The following is a 22,245-nucleotide window of genomic DNA, read 5'->3' as shown; positions in this document are numbered from 1 at the left end:
TCTGGGGCTTTATTGACCCATAAAGAGTTCAGAATAACTGAATCCGATTTTTGGATTTAATCTCTAAGGCCCCTTCCATGCTAACATTCCACAATTCTAATAGATCTAATAGATCTCCAAGATCTCTCCTTCCATCTCTATATTCTATGATTCCAACAGAGAGAGAAAAAAATGTCCTCTCAGGAAAGGTAATGAACTCTTGTGGTACTTGGAATCACAGAATGTCTCCAGTCTATTTCTTCCATGATTTCAAGTACCACAAGAATTCATTCCCTGTCTAAGAGGACAAGAATTCAATTTTTCACCATGGAATTCTAGTCTCTTTATGATTTAACTTCCAACTGACCTTCCAACTTCAGCTCTCATCCCTTCCCCACGCCCCACCCACTCCCCTGTCCAGCTTGCGGTTGGCCAGCTCATCCATTTCTTCAATAGAATCTGGAAATCCAGATTGCAAGTGAAATCTCCCAATTTTTACATGGCAGTAGCTAAAAAACATTAAAGACCCATTGCGATGACTTTCAAGGTTTTCAGACTCTGGAAGAGAGCACATCCTATGGGGGAAGCAAATTTTATATCAGGGCCACTGGTGTATTGATGGCTGTTAAACAGGTCTACTCATTCCACACAGAACTCAAAGGGACTGCAGGAGCCATACAAAACTTTTCATATGGGGCCCCTGTCTGTCTCTGGGCCTTAATTTCCCTGTCCAACAGAATATATCACTTACTGAAGAGCTGTCAGAGGTACCTGCTTGTACCTGCATCATCTCACTGAATTCTCATAATTTCTCTTGAGGTAAATTCTGTTACATCCACATTTTACAGTTAAGAAAACTAGCTCAGAGATAGCAAACAATTTACCTAATGAAGACGATAGCAAACATTCTTTCCAAGGGCTTTACTGATCTAATTCTCTCAACAACTCTGGTCTAAGGCAAATAATCCCTGCAATGGGGAGTTTACCAACACGCTAGCACAGGGCTATTCCATAGAAAAATATTAACCGTATATGTAATTTAAAACTTTCTAGTAGCCACATTTAAAAACTAAAATAACACATGAGATTAATTTTAATAATATATTTTATTTGACCCAAAATATGCAAAACATCATTCAAAATGTAATCAATAAAAAAAATTATTGAGCTATTTTGCATTACTTTTTCGTACTAAATCTCTTGTGTATTTTAGATTATGGCACATCTCAATCCCAAATATCTACCTTTTAAGGGTTCAATAAGCACATGTGGCTAGTGGCCACCAAAAGGAGCAACGCATTTAGTGTATTTACTAATCCTGACGTTAAACGCCAAACCCACGAGCCGCCTGTCCCTTGTTTTCAGAGGACACGCAAGAAATAATAATGGCAAAGAGTTCGTGAGCATTTTCTTTCTGTAATAAGAAGGGCAAGTTTCACTGCTTGTTGAGGATTTTACACACAGGTTATATTTTGTCTTATTCTCAATAAGGCGGGAATGCCCTCTCCTTTTGACGGAGCAAGAAAAGTTTCTCGAGTGCCCACTCTCAAGTGCCCGACTGCCGCTCCGCTGTACCACGCCCGCCACCTGCCGGGCGCCAGCCCCCACCAGCCTGCGGCTCACCAACATCCTAACGTGGATCAAGCAGGTGCGCGCGCAGGTTACATACGCATCGGTCACCTGCAAGCTGAAGCGATCACTGCGGGTAAGAATCACTTTGGGTTCTGGCTCCTCCTCCTCCGACTCCCACTCTGACTCCGACTCCCACTCTGACTCCGACTCCGGCTCAAACTCGTGCACCGTGACGCCACCATCCCAAAGATATCTCACGCTTACATTAAACCGGGACAGCGTGCTCGCAGTCTCCTCCTCACGCGACTTGAGAACGCGAGGGGGCGCCACTTCCTCGAGCTGGGACTCGGCTTCCGGGCGTTCGTGCGCCGACCTCATCATAGAGCTGCCTGCGAAGACTTCCGCTTCCGTCGGCTCCAGGCGTTTTGCTGGTGCAGGTGAGCTGTGTGCTTTCTCGGTCCGCCCCTCATCCGCCTCTGTCCGGGTGGCGCGCGCTCTGCCATTTAGCTGGAAACGTATCCCTCCTCACCCCGCCCCTACGCAGACGCAGTGGTGAGGCCGCAGGACAAAGAGTGACGCCCAGAGCCGGAGTCATGGTGGCGACCGAGCCGGTATTAGCGGCTCCTAGGAGCCCCGCGCCGCCACAGGACAAAGAAGAAGCTGGCCCGAGCGCAGACCGGGAGCGTAACTCTGCGGGCTCTTCATCGACTCCTGAGGCTCCACCGCCTGTCCCCGAACCCTCCAGCCAAAACGCCGCGGTCCCTAAAGCGGTCTCTCCACCTCCCGCGGCGGCCTCCGCGGCCCTGGAGCTCGCTCTCGGGCCTTCATCCGTGGGCCCCGTGCCGCTTGCCGAAATCGCTTCGCGCCCCGCCCCAGGCTCTGGCGGCTCCCGGCCCGGCCCAGAGACGTTCCGCCAGCGTTTCCGACAGTTCCGCTACCAGGACGCGGCGGGCCCACGGGAGGCGTTCCGGCAGCTGCGGGAGCTCTCCCGCCAGTGGCTGCGACCCGACATCCGTACCAAGGAGCAGATCGTGGAGATGCTGGTGCAAGAGCAGCTGCTTGCCATCCTGCCGGAGGCGGCGCGGGCCCGACGGCTTCGCCGCCGCACGGATGTGCGCATCACCGGCTGAGCGGCGAAGCTGCGGGTGGCCTGGTCCGGGCGCTCCCTGGACTGGAGCGATGATCGGGGCCGGGGACCTGAGCCTGGCTCCCCACTCCGCATTAATGGATAATGAGTTTTGGGACATCCTGTAGTCTGGTGTGTCCCTTTCATTCGTTCTTTACTGGGTTTATTTTTCCAAGCGTATTTCCAACCTCTTTTCTGGCTAGTTGCGAAACCAACTTGGGCCCATGAGAATAAAACCTTCGTTTTCTAATCACTTGGCCTTCGTTGGCTTTCATTGGATCATTATGTGTTGATTAGGCCTGGGTCTTCAATACATCTGGGAAATCTGTTTTCCTCGCGCGCTCCCAAAGACCCCACTTGGGTGTCCTTTATTAGGAGTCTGTGTGATGAGGGTTCTATATTTGCCCCTCTCTCACTAGAACTTGAGCTTGTTTTTGTACCTCAAAGGAAAATTGGTACGTCTTGCCTTTTAGGTGGTTGTAGGATCGTACAGGGAAATAGCTGGCTCCATACCAACGCTGCCACCAACTTATTCCATGCGCCGGCCCTTTGGGCACAGGCTTCCCCAAAGGCCCAAACTTTAGAGCTATTTTAATAAGGTTCCGGGAAAGTCCTTAAAGATAGGCTAGTTCTTGTTTGTGAGCTCTGGTTTAAAGCTCCAGACTCGCCTGCCTTGCCAAATCTTAGGCCTCTAGAAGTACTTAAGCAGAGCTGGTGTGAACTAATGGATTTTTTATATTGCTGGAGCTACACATTTTTATTTCTCCAACTGCCTACATTTTTTTTTTTAATAAGCATAATTGTTTAGAAAGAAGAAGGAATTTGGCAATAGGGAAGCACTGCCATAAAATCTAGAACCTACTCTGTTCTTTCAATCTTCCGCCGTAGGCAGTTTGGATTAGTCTCAGAAGGGTCCTATCTGTAGTGGGTGCCATCTTAATAATAATAAGGAAAGCCAAACCGGCCTTCCCCAGCACTGCTTTCAATAGTCAATATAATAAGCCTGCAGCTGACACTACAAAGCGTGAGCCAGACTGGGTTAGAGGCTAGTGTGGGGCATTTTACTTTTGCATATTAAAGACAGACAAATGAATTCAAAAGTATTTTGCATACTTTCTTGGGATTTAGGATCTTGAGCTTGCATCCATCTGCCTCCTTGCAGAAGATAAATATTTAGAATGTAAAAATGTTTAGACTTCTTTAAAAGATGTTTATAGAAAAGCAATGCACGTTAATAGAGAACTTAATAACATAACATTAGCAACAAAAACCTGTTTTATTTTTTCCAAATACATATACAGAAGTTTGCATGTTTTGCAAATATTGCTTCAAAGCAACATTTCTATATACAGCGCCTTCTGTTCTAATAGCGCGTAAACATAGATATGTATCCACAGTGCAATGTTGGCTCATCAAGGGTCCACCTTGCATATACTCATGACTTAAGCAAAATGATTAGTCAAACCAGAACTGTTTTTGTCAAGGCAATTTTTTTTTAAGGTGAATAGTTTTTCTCAAAAGAAAACTTAGGTAGTGTACGTGTTTCTAAATGGTAACAGTAACATTTGCAAATAACAATTTCCAGTGCTCCAACTTGGGGTTAATTCAACTTGACCCAGCAATGAGGATGGAGCCCCTCAACATGGCTTTAAATTAGGGAAGCACACTGAGGTTATCAGAAATTGGAGTTATCCCTGCTTCCCTAAGGACAAAAGTCACAATGAGTGAAAGGAGATTATTTCTTTACAAAACAAATAAACCCAATAATGGGCAAAATTAGAGTAATTCACTTTCTGCTTCCATCTTTGAAAAAGACATGAGATCGACTACCTTAAAGCTACAGCTTCCCCAGATGTGACGCTCAAACTTATTTTTAGGGGAAAAAATCAGTAATGAGTCGTCATACCTTAAAGCTGTGGCTACAAAAAAACCATTCTGTTTCTTCCCTTTTCAGACATCACACAATTCTTATAATGAGGCTGTCTGATAAATTATGCAAAACAGATGCCATGCATACTCCTTGAGTGTTTCTTCCCAGACCAGAAACACTGTTAGCAATGGGAAAGAGCCTCTTGTAGAAGAATTGTGTCAGCTTTTCCATAGATGTCATAGCTACGTGTATTCCTTCTGATGGATACGCTACAGCAGGTAAACTTGTCCTAAATTCGTTTTATAATCACATGGTGAACAAAGCTCTAGACAGCATTCCCTGAAATAGACCTTGGTACAGAGGCCTTCAAGACCACAATGACCTATGCCTTAAAAACCTAACCATTCCACAGATTGCTGGAGATACTGTCATTGCTATTGAGATATTGGCTACTTCACGTTTACATAGTAAATATTTGCAGCATAAAACATTACAGATTCATAAACCCATAATTAACTTGTGAGTGTTAATGGACAACTGTGCTTTTTTGCCTTTAGTGATAAGAAAAGTAAATGGTGAACGGGTCACTCCTCAAAGCATGGAACATTTTCTTTAACTTTGCCTAGTAAAGAAAAACACCAATATAGCAATTACACGTGGAACCGTAACCTATGAGAGTAACAAATATTGTCTCTAAAGGTACAAACTGTACCTGGACCTTAAGCAGCATAATCACCTTGATCTCACAAAATAATACAAAGAGGAAATGTAAAGTGTTAAAGTATATTAAAACCATTCTGAAAATGCCACTACTGAACATACACCCTTCAGAGAAGGAGGAAAGCGGCACATGTAGAATCTTAAGTTTGTTTACAATATAAAATAAGGTAATTCCCCAAACCACATTCTTTGTAACAAATCTTTACAGTGAAAGAGTTCAAAATTTGGGGAAATATTTTTTGGACATGAAATAGACCTGGGAAGCTATCAATATTAAGAAGTGGGTAGAAAACGACGTCCTTTGGATTCCAGACCTCACCCGCTTCAGGTTAGCATTCCTCCTAGATTCTTACTACAGTGAGATTCTAGTTCCTCCACAGGCTGTATGGGCTCTGCTACAAAAGACACAACCCGGCCAACTCTGGGATGAAAGCATACAAAACCTGTCCCAGTACCATGAAGTCATGCAAGAGATGTGAGAAAAGTGAAGAGTCCTAAAGAGAAGGCAGGGCAGCCAAGGCCTCTGCTCCTTACCAACCTTCACAGAATGGTGAAATCACGACATTCCCAAGAAGCTGGAAAAATGAAAATGACGCCTGCTACCTAAATCCATGCCAGGCAGAAACCAAAGGCTTGGCATGTGCCCCAACCTGACAGAAAAGTCAATTAAATAAGCTGCAAGTCGAATTTACAACTGTTTCCAACGAAACTTTTTGGCTCTCATTCCATTTATCATCGGTGGCACGATTTCAAGTGAAGTTTGTGCAAAAAGACTCACTCCATCCAACGATGTGCACAGAAGAAGGGAATCCCAAGAGTCTATTTGCTACCCTCTTGGTAGCTTCGAGATCAGAGTGCTCTGCCCTCCAGCAACCAAAACGGCCTCTTTGTCCAATGTCCATCACACCCCCTGCCCAGATCCCTGAAGTCAGTCGGTGTCACGTGCATTCAGCATGCTAGGTTTATTTATTTAAATACGCGAAGTTCCTCCTGCATGCGCCCCAGGATTTTGCCCCCATTAGTTCTGGGTGCCCAGTTTCATGTTGAGCAGCAGAGCGCGATCTGCTGCACCTTGCCCAGGTCCGTCAGCAGCTGCTTGATGCAATGCTTGAGCTGCGGAAGCCTGGCCAGTGGCTCCGGGGGCTCCAGTTCCCCGGTGTAGTCTAGCCAGCTCTCCAACACTGTAGGAAGAAGAGAGACAACCCTGTGAGTTTCCAACACTTGATTTGTAAAACTGTCATCAAAAATTTCAGCACCACATCCCATCTGACCACCCAATGGGAGGCAGGAAGAAAGGCAACAATGACTCATCACCCTCTCTACAAAGTATTACTCCTAGGACAAAGCTCAAATGCTTTAGAGCAGCACAATCCAAAAGAACTTTCTGTGACAATGGAAATGGTCTGTCTGTATTGTCTAATACAGGAGCCACTAGCTGTATGTGGCTACTGAGCACTTAAAACAGTGGCTAGTGCAAATGAGGAACTGAATTTAAACTGTATTCAATTTTAATTGAACAGCCACACATAGCTAGTGACTACTGTATTAGTGCGGCTCTAGAGTCTAGAAAGGCTTTCTCAGTGTTACTGCCCAATCTTTATAAGGGTTTCCTATGCTGGAAATCAGAGAGCCTGGTATTTTAGGCTCCTGTTAAGAAAAATGAGAATCTAAAGGAACTCGAAAAGGTCTATTTTTTTCACCATAAATTCTGATTTGCTATCATTGGTAGCACAGAATATTCTGATTTTAGTTTCTCTTTAAATATTTGGTGTAAGATGTCCAGGTACTAACACATTTGATTATAATTGGTTCAATATCTAAAAAGCTGTCATGCTTCTGAGAGCAGGGATTTCTCTAGAGGATGTTTGTTCTTCCCCAGGCCACTCCCTGAAGCTCTGGCATTTGAGGAGAGGCCATCCTGGAACTCTGCATCTCTGACAAAAGCCGGCCCCTCTAGGTAGGCCCTGTGCTTGCCCCAGCCTGCCTGTAGCTTTTTAAATCCACGCTCCAACCTATACTGAGCACCTTCTGGACCCTGGAGCCAGAGGTACGGAAAGAGGAAGACTCGCCCCATGCCTGTTCCTCAAGCAGCTTGCAGTCTCACACACAATCCTCTCCCCTCCTCAGACCCAGCCCTCCACAATCTTTCCTACCTTTCTAAACCCTTTGTTTCCTGCAAGTTACTTCTCAGAGAAGCCTTCCCCAACTCTACACTCTGGTCCCTGTGTTATGGGTGCTGTGCTATCACATGTTCTCCTCCTTTAGAGCACTGACCATAGTTTGTAACCATACATAATGGGATGATTTAATTAATATCTGTCTCTACCACGAGATCAACCTCCACGAAGGCAGAGGCCGAGTCTGCCTTGCTCACCATTATATCCCTAACACTCAGCTGTGCCTGGAACATAGCAGGCATTCAACCAAGGCAGTGAGAGAATGCAGGAATAGCCTGGCGGAATGCCCCGACTGCTCGGGCTCCACAGAGCTCACCTTCCTCCCTCTATCAGATTTCTTGCTGGTATTTGAGGGTTCCAAGGAGGAGGAACCTTCCCTCCTCCTGATCCCAACAAGTATCTGAAAATAAGAAAAATAACACTGCCTTCTCAGACTTGAACTTGAAAACCAAGAGTAAAGAATCAATGTCATATGAGAGTGATTAGTGACCTGAGCAAGGAAAACTCCACAGTCACCAGTTCCAATACACTGATTAAGTCTTAAAAAAAAAAAAAAAAAAACTAGAAAGAGACAGGGCACTGCTCAGCAAAAGGGCACAAGAATAAACAAAGAAAAGACCCAAAGTCAATGCCAGAAGAGCCCATCTGGGTGACTCTAAAGAAGACACAGTCAAGGCTGGCTGGGCTGCTTCCAACAGAGAGAGAGAATGTCAGCCAATCTATCCCTGGCGAGATGCTCCTACAATTGCTGAGAGGCCCCTTTCTTAAGGTCGCCATGACTACCACAGATGTGGTTCCAGAATGTCACCAAAGACATTTCCCAAAACTGTGGTGACCCAAGAGGCATGCATAGGGAGAAAGAGCGCCAGCGTGCAAACTAGAAGAGTCTGAGCGTGGTTCAGAGCACTGTTTGGAGTCTCTAAGCTGGAAACCTTTTCTAGTTTGTAGGGCTGAAGACCAGACCCAGAACTGGGGGAACCAACAGCATCTCCTCTGGACCCTAGCATTCAGCAGGCCAGCCTTTTCTCCATGCCATATGCTGGACCCCTACCCTCAGTTTCTCTTTTAAGGAAGCTCAACAGCTTCTCAGCAGTAAAATGACAGCAAGCAAGGCAGAAGGTTTCATTTCAAATGTGCTCTATAAAGTAATATATTTTCTTAAAATAGTATTTTTAATGCTAAAAGATTCAGTATTTTCATGGTCATTAAATACCTTTTGTCTTTTAGTTTTATAATACTGTTCATACAACTACATAAATTATTAAATAATGGTTAATATTAAAACAATGACATTTTAAAATATGTATCAGTCAATATAACAGCTTACTAGGCTTTTTAAAAAACAATATTGTACCCAAATTCCTATATAAACTTTGCTTATCTTGATGGTATTTAGATGAACCGAAGAGTTCACTCTCTACTGTAGTAGAAGTAAAAGGGGATTCTAATGAATTGATTAAACACAATGCAAAAGTCTGTTTAACTAAAAACCTTTAAACTTTATAACTGATTTTCATGCTTGGTACCTCTCAAGGCCTGGAGTATGAGAACATGAACAGAGTATGTGGCCCCAAATCAGCAGGACACAGAAGGGGTCCTCTGGGAGGCCACAGAGGGGAAGCCCGGGTATATGATCCTTGCCACACTGGGTGAGCCCAGGTTTATGATCCTTACCACACTGGGTGAGCCCAGGCCTGGGGCAGCTCAAGCAGGGCAGGAAGAGTAAGGCAGTGAATAAGCAGCTAGGCTCCGACTTCTCCCCTAAGGGCAGAAGGTTCCTTTGGCCACAACGAAATGTAAATCTTGTTTCCATGGTGCTAAGCCTCTTCTTAGGGACCCAGAGCCACTCCTACTGCCATTCTCTCAAAACCTACAATTTTCAGTCTGGCATCTGATCCTTTTAGCAATCTAATACGGTTTTCACAGACAGTGGCATCAGTTACAATTCTAAGGAGACCAAGCAAACCTTTTAGAAGTAAAAGAGAAACACTCACGCTTCCAGAAATGCCCTCACAAGAGACCCTGGATTAGTCCTCTATTCCCACTGCCTCAGCCTCAGGTTTGCCTCAGGGGCAGGACACACGCATGAGGGCATGTAGGTCTGTCTCTCTTTCTCTTTCTGTCCTCCAACAGAGCAATCCCTTTTCCAGTACAAGCAGTCTTCATATCATCCACTCTGAGTCACCCCCTCTCCAGCAGAAAATTCTCTCCTCAAGGCTCTGCTTCAGTCCCAGCAGTTCCAGGAGGCCTCCCTGTTATTGCTTCCCTCACAGTTCTCCCCTGGCATGGCCTCAGCCATTCACAAGTCCTGGCCAAACCTTGTGACCCTAGTTTGTGTAGCAAATGGCATTTTTCTAAATTTGTTCATGTTCAGTATGTTATATCCTCAATAAAAGTAATTAACAGCTTGACTGCACTCAGAGTCCTCAAACAGAACATTTCTTAATCAGTCTCCATTTTAAGGATGAAAACAAATAATTAGGAAATAAGAGAATAATCAAGAAGGAATTTTGTCTTCAAAAACCAAACTGGCAACTTCCTGGGGATCAAAAGAAACTGAACATGAACTACATCATCACGCGTTCTGTCCTCCAAGCCCATCTGTTACCACTGATATCTGGGAGAAGTACCCAGGGGCTACGCAGATGACTCAGTCGAGTTCTTACATCCCTACTGATAAAGAGAAGAAGGCTTCATTTTAGATTTTATCAAAGGCTGAAATAAAAGGTGTTATTTTTTTTTTTCAGATTAATCCTCAGATATCCTAAAAACTCAATTAAGAACTTGGTTAGTAAAGATTTGCTCAGCTCGCACACTGCCTGCAGAGATCAGCTGCTCTTCTGCACACTCTCCTTTGCAGAAGTGAGGCAGGACCCCTGACATTACGCAGACCTTAGAAGTGCCCGATAAATACTCTAAGTAAGGCCTGCCCATCTTCAGGGGAGAATGGAAGTGGGTGAGACTGAAAAGAAGAAAAGACAAGAATACAGCTGTCCCTGGAGAACCAGATTCGGGGGGTTCAGAAAGCATCTCATCCTGGTGGGCTCGCAGTGCCTGCCAACAGGCAGAGAGCCAGGGAGGGAGCCCTACCATCCAGCTCCTTCTCAATGGAGTCCATTCGATGCGTGACTTCATCCTGAAGCGATTCCACGTGGGTCAGCAGGTTAAACTGCCACTGGTGCTGGGAGCTCAGTAGCCCCTCTCCACCTCTGTCCAGCAGCTTCCGAGCAGGTGCTTCCTCTGGTAGGACTTTTTTGGAGACATAGTCCCTCACCTGGGGATGCAATAACATTTAAGTCACTTAATGGAAACAGCTCCCATCTCCTTCTCCAACCAGCCAGTGTTTGCAACTATCTGAAAAACCAGTTGCAATTTGTACATTCCAAATCTCTGCCTCGCTTTCCTCCATCTCTCCCATTTCCTCCGTCTCTCTTGTGCACTGGGCAGAAGCGTCCCTGCTATACCAACTGCAACCACCTGAGGGCAGCACAGATGTCTGGCTCAGAGGGCCCCACAGCTGCTTTCCAGTAACTGGCCCAATGCCTGCGGCCTGAAATAGGCCACAGAATGGCTTCCAGAGCCCTGAGTCCAGAGTAGACCAGGGCAAGTACAGATAAACATTCGTATATGGAAGTCAGACAAATTAGTTTTAAGTTCTAGCTCCGTGTCTTGTTGACTATGTGAACCTCTCTGAGCCTGTTCCCTCATAGGAAAGATGGAAATAGTAAAATCTACTTTAAAGGTTTGTGATAATGAAATGGGGTAAGGTTTACAAAATACAGTTGCCAGCCTATAGCCAACCTGCCATCAATGAAAGAAATTTTTAACTCTGGCTGCCTTGTTTAGGCCCACTATTTTCTAAATTTTTATTATATGCCAGATGCTGCTAGGAAATATGCCTAGGAGGACAAACCTTTTCTGGGGTTTGTGATCTCAACCTTTCATTTGTTCATTTGAAATGAAATAGATTCTAGCTAATATTTTAGAACTTACTGTGTACAAAGCCATGTGCTGCGAGCTTTTCACAGATACACTGCACAATAACTAAAATGGCACTGTCATTTGGGTGAGGGGACATATCTGAGGAGGTAAAGTGACCCACTCAGAATCACGCAGTAAAGGTCTGAGTTGAGACTTGAAATTGGGTCTCTCTGCAAAGACTGTCCTTACCAGCCTTGCCCAGTACTGTTTAGATACTGGCAAAGGCACAGGCTGAATGAGGTACGATGCCCACCCACCCTTGAGGGGCTTATAATCTAGAATGCTCTTAGCAATATACGGCATCGTATCTAATGATGGTGATACCAACCCACAGAATAAAGTCTGTGAAAGTAAGAACAAGGATAGAGAAGCTCTCAAAATCACACAGCCTGACACCTGAGAACATGGCTGAACAAGACCAATGAATAGTTAAAAATGACAACTTGGGCAAGAGGTGACACAGCAGGCTCCAGAAGAGAATGACTTGAGAGACAGACAGACAGAGACAGATAGAGACAGAGAGAGACAGAGACAGACAAACTGAGACTCTTGGGAAAACTTGAGAAAACTGGTAAATCTGCAAATATTTTGATAAAACAGACTATTCTTATGTCAGGTCTGGGAAGTTAAAAGTCAAAGTAAAGCTATCACAGAATTACATTGAAAAACTTATGCCTAACACAACACTTGACATCTTTTGTTCATGCTAAGAATTAACACCTAGGTGCAATTATAATGTAAGTTGCATTACAGGAAAACCTCATTTTCTTAACTTAGTTCCATTCATCAAGTCCCATGCAACCCTTTTCTCCTTGCTACTTCCCACCTGCCCACCCCTACCCCTACTGACTATGCCATTTCGTAGGTGCTTCCCAGAAGCAAGATCTTTAGTTTAAATGGGCTCTCCTGATTTTGCACCCATTTTAACAGACCACAAACACCCATGATAAGCAAATTTAAATACAGTTTTACAATAAATACAATTTTATAATAATCATCTTCCATAGAACATTTAACCCTAGGAGGAGGACTTACAAGCACTGAATTAAGAACAAGCACAAGTGAGCCACATACCTTTGGGGAGCTGGGTTTGGGGTCACTGTCGCCCCTGCTCCTGTCTTGGTCTAGAGGCCAGCCCAGGCGCGGGGAGAGGGAATCATCACCATTCTCATGGAGGGAGTTGACTGCGTCATCAAGGGCAGAGCCCCGGGTCTCCACCACCAGCTTCTGCTCCACAGCAGGGTAATAGGTGCGGGGCTTCTGGTAGCAGTGCTCGCTGGTGATGTAGGACTCCTCCACAGATCGGGGCAGGGGCTTCTCCACCGCCCCATTCAAAGTTCTATAGCTTGGGGCTTCCTCCTTGCTCTTGGCCTCAGCAACATGGATGTGTTTGGAATGAGATTTCTCGTCCCCTGAGTGCTGTTTCCAAGGCTGACACCACAGCTGCAGATCAGGATGCTCCTTGCTCCTGTGGGGAGGGCAAACACAGAAAGGGCTCTGGAGTAACTGGAACCACTTCAGGGGCTTTCAGTTCCCAACACTCTCCCCATAGGGAGAAGAGCTCCCACCTGGGCCATGTGATCACAAATCACCTTTTGCCAAGCAAAGAGAGAATAAAAATTCAGAGTCTCTGAGACCACCCCCAGGCAGGCGCCCACTGTGCACAGCTGCAGTGAGTGGGACTGGACCTACAGTCAGAAGGCCTGACTGCATTTCAACTCAGCTACTACTGATTAGCAGTGCAATTGGGATGAGTCACTCAGCCAGCCTTGTTCTTGACTCCTCCTCTGTAAAACTGGGCTAACCATGTGTCTGCCATCAACCACTGAGTTTAATAAAGATTAAGTGAATTAATTTGAATAGAAGTACATTGTTGGCAGTAAAATATTCTTCAAATATGACTTACTAAAAATAACCATAATTTATTAATAAACAAGTCACGATAACCCTGGCATGCAATGACACTCAATTATAATAATGCAATGATGATCCAAAGAGGGGAGAAAAATAAAATCAAAAGTCATCTATCTATAGGCCATTAATAATAAAATTTTAAAAAATTCTTCTAAAATCTACTCTCACCAAAGAGAAAAGTTTACTAAAGAACAAGGATTCTGATCTTTTGAGCCATAAACTGTTCTGAGAATCTGTTCAAAGCACTGCCTAACATGTATATGCACATAAAACTGTATATGACTTCAGAGTTTCCCAGATTCATTCACTGTTTGAGTTTTAACCCAATCGAGGGTCACTAAATTAATTTATTGAATCAATTGTAAAAAGGGGAAAATAGAATATAGAACAGAAAATATCAAAGTCAGAGTAGGTGTTTTGTGAAATTTTAGTTTCAGTTTTAAACATGTGAGTGATAGAAAATGTATTTCTTACTGTGGGATATATATATATATATTTAAGTTTTAACCCATTTCCCATTTAGAAAAAAAAGTGCAGCTCACTGCCAGTGTTAATTTTACATAAACATGCTCTCTGAGGCTGAAGCAAATCTGGTTTTCAATGTGAAAATAAAGCATGAAAACTGTTCTTGAAGTTATTTCTAAACAGAATCTGTCTCTAATCCTAACGTAACAGAAATGTATATGATCAGTATTTAATAATTCTCTTTCGTGTGGTAAATTTCAAAGCACGGAACAACACGAAGTGGAACATCTAGGATTTGACATTTTCAGCGATAGAGAATAACTGTATTTTGTAAATGGAAATACCACTACTAAAAACAGAATGTTATAAATAGAATGATGTCATTTGTTTCCAAAGATTATCAATATACTAAAGCGATACGAAAATAATAATAAAGGTGAGCTATTTTGTGGCAAACTTGGGGGTAAGGCTAGGACTATAATCTGCGAGTTTTCTAAACAGAATCTGTCTCTAATCCTAACGTAACAGAAATGTATATGATCAGTATTTAATAATTCTCTTTCGTGTGGTAAATTTCAAAGCACGGAACAACACGAAGTGGAACATCTAGGATTTGACATTTTCAGCGATAGAGAATAACTGTATTTTGTAAATGGAAATACCACTACTAAAAACAGAATGTTATAAATAGAATGATGTCATTTGTTTCCAAAGATTATCAATATACTAAAGCGATACGAAAATAATAATAAAGGTGAGCTATTTTGTGGCAAACTTGGGGGTAAGGCTAGGACTATAATCTGCGAGTTATCTCGGGGTAAATGCTGCAGCCACAAGCACTGCCGGCGAGTATTCTCGGGGCAAATGGGAAACAGGTTAAAGCTACTATTGTAGATAAACTTCACCTTTTAACTCTTCTTTACCACCTGGAGCTTCCAAACCTTTGATCACTAAAAGAAAGAAAGTAAAGAAGAGAGGGAAAGATGGTGGAGATGCGGGAGAAAGAAAAACTGGGCTTCTTGGGTAAGGTCCATCTGCTACCAGCAGTTCCCAGCTGGGAAGGCAGTGTCCTCCAGGGAGTGCTGGGAAACAAGTGGGAAGACAGACAGTTGCTACCCACATCTGGTTCGCAGGTATGTAGAAACGTGTGGGGGCCTTTCAGACTGTCACAATGATGAGGGCTACTACTGGCATTTAGTCCATAGAATCCAGGAATGCTAAACATCCTGTAATGTTCAGGACAATCTCACACGGAGAATTATCCCATGGGATAACTGTCAACAGTACCTTCCCAGCCCCAGGTGAGAAACACTGAAACCAGATAAGCAGGAAACCACAAGCTTAATTCACCAGCAACTCCCACACATGGGTACCCCCAATGCACACTTTACTGAAGACTTCTTGCAAAAGTGGAATAGGTCATAAATAGGAAGGCATGGAGTGACCTTACAGAACCTACAATTCTCCACCCAAGGTGGCTACAACTATGCACCGACTATCAGCTCTCTCACTCCAGCAGTCCCCAGTACCAATGCAACTCCTATCCACTGGGGAAGGAGAGGAAACAATCGGCATCATGGCAGCCTGGGCCCCTGGGCCAGTTCTTACAGGGTATCACAACCTATACCAGGAACCCCAGGCCCCAGACACACCTCTGAAATCATAACTGCATCAGGGGAAATGGGAGTCATTGTTAACTTTCAGGTCCACTGTAAGTCTGAAATCTTTTAATGTAAAACATATATATATATATATGCCCCAATATAGACCTCCTCTTGCATAAGAATCACAAAAGTGTTTGATCCCTCCTTCCTATAAGTTTCATTCTCCCAGATAAGATCTGAAGCCCCAACTATTACTTTTCCACACAAGGACAACCCTGGTCTTTCCTTGTAAGCCCTGCCAATCATGAAGAAGGTATGCACAGCCATGCATGCTACTTTTTAAATAACAACAGATGTTCTGAAGTTATTCCCAGTTTTATTGTTTGCCTTTGAAAATAAATCGGCCAGGCCATTTAGGAACAATATTTGAGAATGAAGACCCAGAGACTATGACAGCAGAGACCACCTATGTGTACACAAACATACTGGGACCACCTCCCCTCTCCCAGGATCTTTCTTCCATAAAAAATGACTAAAAAGATCCCCCCAGACCCTCTTCTGAATTGCTCAGAGAAGTCACATTTAATTCTTCCAGTACAAAATCACTGCTATAAAGATGAAGGATCTCAATGGGGATCGTTGACAGTGAGAAGAAAGAGAACACCAGCTGACTGAATCCTCAAATGAAAAGATATATAGCAAAGTTCACAATCAAAAGCAAAATCTGAGCTTCTTCTTAGGCCCTCACATGGACCACCTTCCACCTACCAGTTAATTTCTGGCATCTCATTAATTCATTTGGTTAAAATGCAGTAAAGTTTTCCAATTTTATAAAATGCAAGAAAATAGCTAGTTTCTGACATCATATCCAGAGCTGTCACTTCATTCAGTTTACCTCAACAGATACTGTCACAATAATGGCTAATTTCCCCCCAGCAACTACCTTCCCGTCCTCTTATACCCACCTCCACCCTCACTACTGAGTTTCAGCAGAGCACATGGCCGCCTGCAGTTAGGTGTGTCCAGAAAACCACTTGCTCCCCGTTCTTCTCCTTTCCCCCTCCTGGGGGTTGGAGCAGAGTGGAGGTACAGATGAGACTGCTTCAACCATGCAGATGATGATAATCCCAATGGAATGCCAGAGCATTAAGACAGAAGGAACCCAAGGTGCCAAGTCCCCAGATGGAATCCTGGAGAAAAGTCACCCACCTGGTCTGGACTCCTGCTTACCCCTGAACCATGTTATGTGAGAAAGAAAATTTTATTTTGTTTTAGCCTCTATTTTTAGGGTCTTTGCTATAACAGCTTAGCTTCTACCCAAGCCAATATATACCCTTGCTGAATGTGCCCTGCTCAACCACTCTTTGTCATGCCAGCACTTTATGGCAGGCCTCTGTATGCTAGATTGTAAGAGAAAACAGACCCTCATTCTGCCATCTCGGGGCTTTGACCCTCTGCTTGACGACAAGAGGCCTCCAGGGCTAGTCAGCGCAAAGATAACCTTGTCAGAGAGTGTCCTGTCACATCTGATTCACTCGGGGCACTAGTTTGTCATTGTTGGTGACTTAATTAAAATGGCACCCTATGGGCAGGCTCATGGGAGAACTTACAAAGAGATTTTTACAGAAGAGAAGCTGTCCCCACCATAGACTATACTAATACCAAAAGAAAACTCATGGAACCGCTGAGAGGCAGTTAGAGAGGTTAGGGACAAGTACTTGCCAGGAGCCAGGACTGGCTCTACCCCTGGAAACCGTGGGAGAGTGGCTGCCCCACTCAAGGTCCAGTTACCCGATACGGTAAAGTAGGGATAGGTTATAAAAGGCAACAGTCCCTAAATAAAAGGTGCATGTCTTTCTCAGAGCTTACCTGAACTTGGGTCACCTGACATATAGAATGCAACCACAGAAGAGAACTCACACTCACTTTACTCTAAACTCTGGCCACTAAAAGCCGGAAGTCCAGCTCCAAAAGGCCTAAAACTTTTCTGTTATGAGCAAACCGTCAAGAGACATGTTTAGTGAGCAACCCCTATTCTAGAGAGCAGGCTTGCCGACACCTCTTCCAATAGTTTTCAGTTTTACTTTGCTTACCAATCAAGAATGCTTAGGATAAACAGATAAACAGAATGTGGTATTACATACAATGGAATGTTATTCAGCCTTAAAAAGAAATTCAATACAGGCAACAAAATACATGAACCTTGAGGACATTATGCCAAGTGAAATGAGCCAGTCATAAAAAAACAAATACTGTAGGATTCCATTTATATGAGGTACCAAGAATAGTCAAATTCATAGAGACAGAAAGGAGAAGGGTGGTTGCCAGGGACTGGGGAGAGGGGAAATGGAGAAAAGTTGTTTAACGGGTACAAAGTTTCAGTTTTACAAGATGAAGAGTTCTGGGGACTGGTTGCACAACAAAGTTTATGAACCTAATACTACTAAACTGTACACTTAAAAACGGTTAAGATGGTCATTTTTGTATGATCTATATCTTACCACAATTTTAAGAACAAAAACAAAAAACTCATAACTGTATACTAAAACAAAAAACAAACTCAACTATAAATACATACACTGTATCTTAATTATAGTGGTGGCTGCAAGGGTGTATACATATGTCAAAACTCAATGAACACTTAAAATGGGTGAAGTTAATTTATGCAAATATAACAAATATAACAAAGAACTTTTAGTAAAGGTCTCGTTTAGTAAAGTTATCATTGATTCTGAGGTGTTCCAATTTCTTAAATTTATCCCCACTCCACCCTCAGACCATGCCAATCAGACGTTTCCCCCAAAGCTACGGTGCCACACTTACTGCAAGATGCTCATCTTCAGCTGCAGGCCATGAAGAACCTCGATCACTCTCTGCACGTCACCGAGAAGTTGGTGGGTGGCCACAATCTTCTTGGCATTCTGTTGAGAGTAGTTCTCTTCTAAAAATGCCAGACCATGCATATGTCCCCTGGTCAACCATTCCTTGTCATACCAGTACTTGAAACCAGGCCTCTGACCTAAAACAGTGACAATGAGAGAGTTAATACTCGACCTAAAAGAAACCCAGGCCATTTCATCATTGTACAGTTATCACACAAACTATTGGAAGGATGGACTGGTGTGTTCATTTTATTCATTTATTCACCCAACATACATTTACTTGGCATCTGCTACATGTGAGGCTTCCTACTAGGTGTTGGGGATAAAGTTGTAAGGAATGTAAATTTCCTGATCCCTGGAAATGGCCAGAGGTATGGTAGGAACCTGGATACCTCCTTCAATTTAAATCGCATCATCCTCTCTCCTACATAAGACCTGCAAAGATGCCCTCCCACACACAGAAGGCCAACGCCCTAACTCTAGCCTAATAAGACCTGCAGGACCCAGCTCCTTTCTGCCATCCTGGCCCCACCCTTACATCGGCCTTCTTTCAGTTGCTGGAACACATCAAGCTTTTTCTGGTCGTAGGGTCTCTAGCACCCCCTCTGTCTGGAACACTATTCCCCAAGGCCTTTGTAGGACTGGCTCCTTACCATCTCTCCTCAGAGACGCCTTTTGTCATCTCTCAAAGAAGAGAGCCTCTTCAGTGCTTCCTAGTTGTTCCCTATCAGCTCACTTTGGCCCCCTCACAGCATTTATCCCTATCTAACAAGTTCTTATTTATTTGACTTATTTTGACATCGGTTTCTGGCCCCAACTCCACTAAGAGCCAGAAGAGTAGAAACCATCTTGTTCATAGTGCCTGGCAAAAGGCATCTCAAATGGATATCTCAAATGGAAAAAAGCCCCACGTTCCCCTCCAGCTGTCACCTACCACCAAACTAAATAATGATCAGGCCCTCTCCCTTCTCTGGACCTCTGTTTCCCATCTGTTACAACAACAGATGAACTGGACAGCTTCAGTGGTCTTGTTCATTACAGGGACACTTGAGAAGGGCTGAAAACACATGTGACTTGGCAGTGTTTCCTGCGCCAAAATCCCAGAGAACAGCTTTCAACCAAACTGTTGTTCACCTCCCAATACCTAAAAACTCTGAAATAACCCTATCAAGGTCCTTGGGCTCTTTCTGGCTTTACCAAGACATGACGTGGGGATGTACCTTGATTTTGTCAAAAATATCTTTAGGTAACCTTTAAAGAATAAATCTGTTAGGTTAAACTTCTGGCCCAAGACACGGCAGTGTCAAACACAATCTATAAATGTGACAGACATTGAGTGTTCAATTCAAGGAGGAATCTATTCACAGTCTTGGCAATTACAGTTATAAAAGTTCAGAAAGTGTGCTGGACTTAATGAAGATTGTGTGTGTGATTTCTAAAAAGGGGAAAGTGGAGGGAAAGAATGAAAAACAATAAAGTAGACAAAAGAGATTTTTAAACAGTACCCGAATGAGCCCTTGGGATATGTGTGGAATCTCAGAGGCAGCTGCTGCAGGAGTGGCCTGAGCAGCAGGATTCAGAGCAGCACTCCCTGTTTTACAAGACAAAGGTCAGAGACACTAATTCTCATCTTCTGTCATGTCGCGGCTAGACTTGTATTTGCTCACTTGTCAAATATTGGGGCTGAATTAAGTGGTCTCTGAGATACTGCCTATCAATAATATTCTATGATTCATAGACTAATCTTCTGACCATATTCTCTCCTTGAGATAAAGGGAAAAACAGGCATATTCCTTTCTGCCTATGGACTAATTTAGCACAAGGAGACAGTGTCACAACAGAGGTTATCATGCCTGAGGGGACCAACCTGCTGGAAAATGAACTATGGTAGCCAATCCTTCCCTATACAACCAGCAAAACCAAGAGATTTGGCTCCACAAGCCAGTTCCAATTCTAATTTGCTTCATGAGATTAGGAAAGTCACTCATATCCCTGAGCATCGATTTCTTTCTCATAAGCAAAAATGGGAATAGGAGTTCCTATCAGGCCCCTCACAGGACTAAAAGGAACAACAGAAGCAGAGACTCTCAAGCACTATCTAGCTGTAAGGGGATCATGGGACTAGAGCTGAGGGGAGACCCTACAGGTGGTAAAGGGAGAAGATGTCACCACCCTACTGATAGCAAGACAAGAACCACAGATATATAATCCATCCCTGAGACTACTGGAAAGGGGCACCCCAGAGCCACAGGCCAGCTCTGTGGCCATGGAACAATGAAACTAAGGGATCCTGCCAAGGAATTAATTCATTGTTCTGGGTGACAGGCTCTTGGCAACCACACTTTTCCTCCTTCCCTCTAGGGCATATCTCCCTTCCTGGTGGCAATGAAGCAATGGAGGACAAATGCCACCAGAGGGAGCAGAGGCACATTTCTAACCTTCCAACAGTCCTGAAAAGCCAAGGACAGAGCTCACATCTTCATGAACTCTCAAGAAAAGGAAAAGGTGCTGCTCTGGAAGCCCATATTCTAAAACGGGAACAATACAAAGAAGATTAGCACAGCCCCTACACAAGGATGACAAGCAAATCTGTAGAGCGTTCCATAGTTTTTATAGGGTTTCGGTCATACGAGATGAAAAAGTTCTAGAGATCTGCTGTCTACCACTGTGCTCAGTTTATAAACAATACTGTACTATACACTTAAAAATCTGTTAAGAGGATAGATCTTATATTACATGATTTATACTACAATTTAAAAAAATCCTAGCTCAAGGCCAGGCCTTCTACTAGATGAACCTCTTCAAACATGGTCTCTTCCTGCTAAGTTCAGGATAACTGGCCACCAACTGAGTGAGCAACAAAGGCGAGAAGGAGTCAGAGTCTAGCCGATGCTGAAGAAGAGTCTCAAGACCATAGACACTCAGGCTGCTAAACAGGTGCTGTGCTAAGGAAAAGGCTACATACTGTTATTATCCCTGACTCCAAACATCTCTACCTGGAGGGTCTTGGCAAACATAACAGGTGTATTTCTCAGGCACATTTTCTTCCAGTAATCCCATGCAGACCCCATGCTGCCAGCACTGGCACTCTTCACACTGTTAGAATTAAAGAAGCAATAAAAATTAAACTCAGAAGGTATCCTCCATCCAAAAATAAGACCCGCCTGTGGGGGGAGGTAGCAGGGGGAGGTAGAGGAGACATGAGAGAGAGCACTCCCAACTGACTGACACAGGAGCTGGGCTGCAACCACTCATCTAGAACTGCACTCACCAGTATGGCAGCCACTAGCCACCTGTGGCTCTTCACATTTACATTAACAAATTAAGTTAAAAATTCAGTCAGTTCCTTAGTCCCACCGGACATATCGTATGTGTTCAATAATTATATGAGGCTAGTGGCTACTGTACTGGATAGCACAGAAGAACATTTAGATTAAGCAGTGCTGGTCTCTGTTTTCACTCCCATTTCTAGAAGCTTTCATTTTTCTGATCACTTTATGAGGACAAAAACTATTCAAGTTCTTAGAGGCGGGTTAACTTGGAATGACAAAAACCTGAGTTTGAATTCTGGCTCAGACATCCATTAGCTGTGTAACCTTGCACAGGTCACTTCTCCATCCTGGGATTCAGTTTCCCCACCTGCCAAATGGGATACTATTTCTACTGTCCACGGGGGGCTGTTTATGAGGAATTAATGGGTCATGTGTAAAAGCTCCTATTGCAGAGCCCAGAACACAGCTTTAATGTATTAAGGGCCTCCTGCTACTTGCTAATAATGGGTAAGCTAATTCTGATACCTCCTGGAGTAGCCATGTGCTACATATTGCATTGTTCTCTCTAAACCTTACCAAAGGTCACACAGCTGAAGAGAGGCAAAGGCGGATCAGAACATAAACCAGGAACTTGCAAAACTAGTTCTTTTAATGTCTAGACTTCATCACCTTCCTTGGGAAAG

At 43.8% G+C, this 22,245-nt stretch overlaps 3 protein-coding genes and 1 non-coding gene across 17 annotated transcripts in view; 2 read left to right on the top strand and 2 right to left on the bottom strand.

The window, feature by feature from the left end:
- Positions 1-1,915, bottom strand: part of CNBD2 (cyclic nucleotide binding domain containing 2) — a 54,085-nt gene extending 52,170 nt beyond the window's left edge. For 6 of the 10 annotated variants that reach the window (XM_015597304.2, XM_025039997.1, XM_025039996.1 and 3 more), the window contains exon 1: positions 1,603-1,742. The gene's annotated coding sequence lies outside the window, so the exon portion shown is untranslated. Of the gene's footprint in view, positions 1-1,602; positions 1,796-1,815 lie in introns of those variants that run through there. The other 4 variants (XM_025039994.1, XM_025039995.1, XM_015597306.2 and 1 more) reach the window with 3 other exon arrangements.
- SCAND1 (SCAN domain containing 1) lies at positions 1,861-2,930 on the top strand. Its single transcript, XM_025040000.1, has 2 exons — positions 1,861-1,988; positions 2,096-2,930. The coding sequence occupies exon 2, from the start codon at positions 2,145-2,147 to the stop codon at positions 2,679-2,681; it is 537 nt and encodes a 178-aa protein (XP_024895768.1). The 5' UTR covers positions 1,861-1,988; positions 2,096-2,144; the 3' UTR covers positions 2,682-2,930.
- Positions 2,931-3,924: 994 nt separating this feature from the next.
- The window catches only part of PHF20 (PHD finger protein 20), a 105,607-nt gene continuing 87,286 nt past the window's right edge, over positions 3,925-22,245 (bottom strand). For 4 of the 5 annotated variants that reach the window (XM_006921766.3, XM_025039990.1, XM_025039992.1 and 1 more), the window contains 5 exons: positions 21,287-21,386; positions 18,232-18,427; positions 12,500-12,893; positions 10,535-10,718; positions 3,925-6,448 (listed from right to left, as the gene is read on the bottom strand). In XM_006921766.3, the coding sequence (XP_006921828.1) occupies positions 6,306-6,448; positions 10,535-10,718; positions 12,500-12,893; positions 18,232-18,427; positions 21,287-21,386 (1,017 nt within the window). In that variant the 3' untranslated portion in view covers positions 3,925-6,305. The remainder of the gene's footprint in view (positions 6,449-10,534; positions 10,719-12,499; positions 12,894-18,231; positions 18,428-21,286; positions 21,387-22,245) is intronic. The other variant, XM_025039991.1, reaches the window with a different exon arrangement.
- Positions 20,796-20,901, top strand: LOC112471350. The gene has a single exon (XR_003043253.1). It is a non-coding gene; the product is annotated as a U6 spliceosomal RNA (small nuclear RNA).

The sequence above is a fragment of the Pteropus alecto genome, unplaced genomic scaffold (assembly GCF_000325575.1).
Source record: "Pteropus alecto unplaced genomic scaffold, ASM32557v1 scaffold45, whole genome shotgun sequence".
Lineage (NCBI taxonomy): Eukaryota > Metazoa > Chordata > Mammalia > Chiroptera > Pteropodidae > Pteropus > Pteropus alecto.
The sequence above is the reverse complement of the archived record's forward strand: the minus strand, read 5'-3'. Positions and strand labels throughout refer to the sequence as shown.

Excerpts from the sequence above, each read along its gene's own strand:
- SCAND1 (XM_025040000.1), top strand. The coding sequence starts at position 2,145 with ATGGTGGCGACCGAGCCGGTATTAGCGGCTCCTAGGAGCCCCGCGCCG.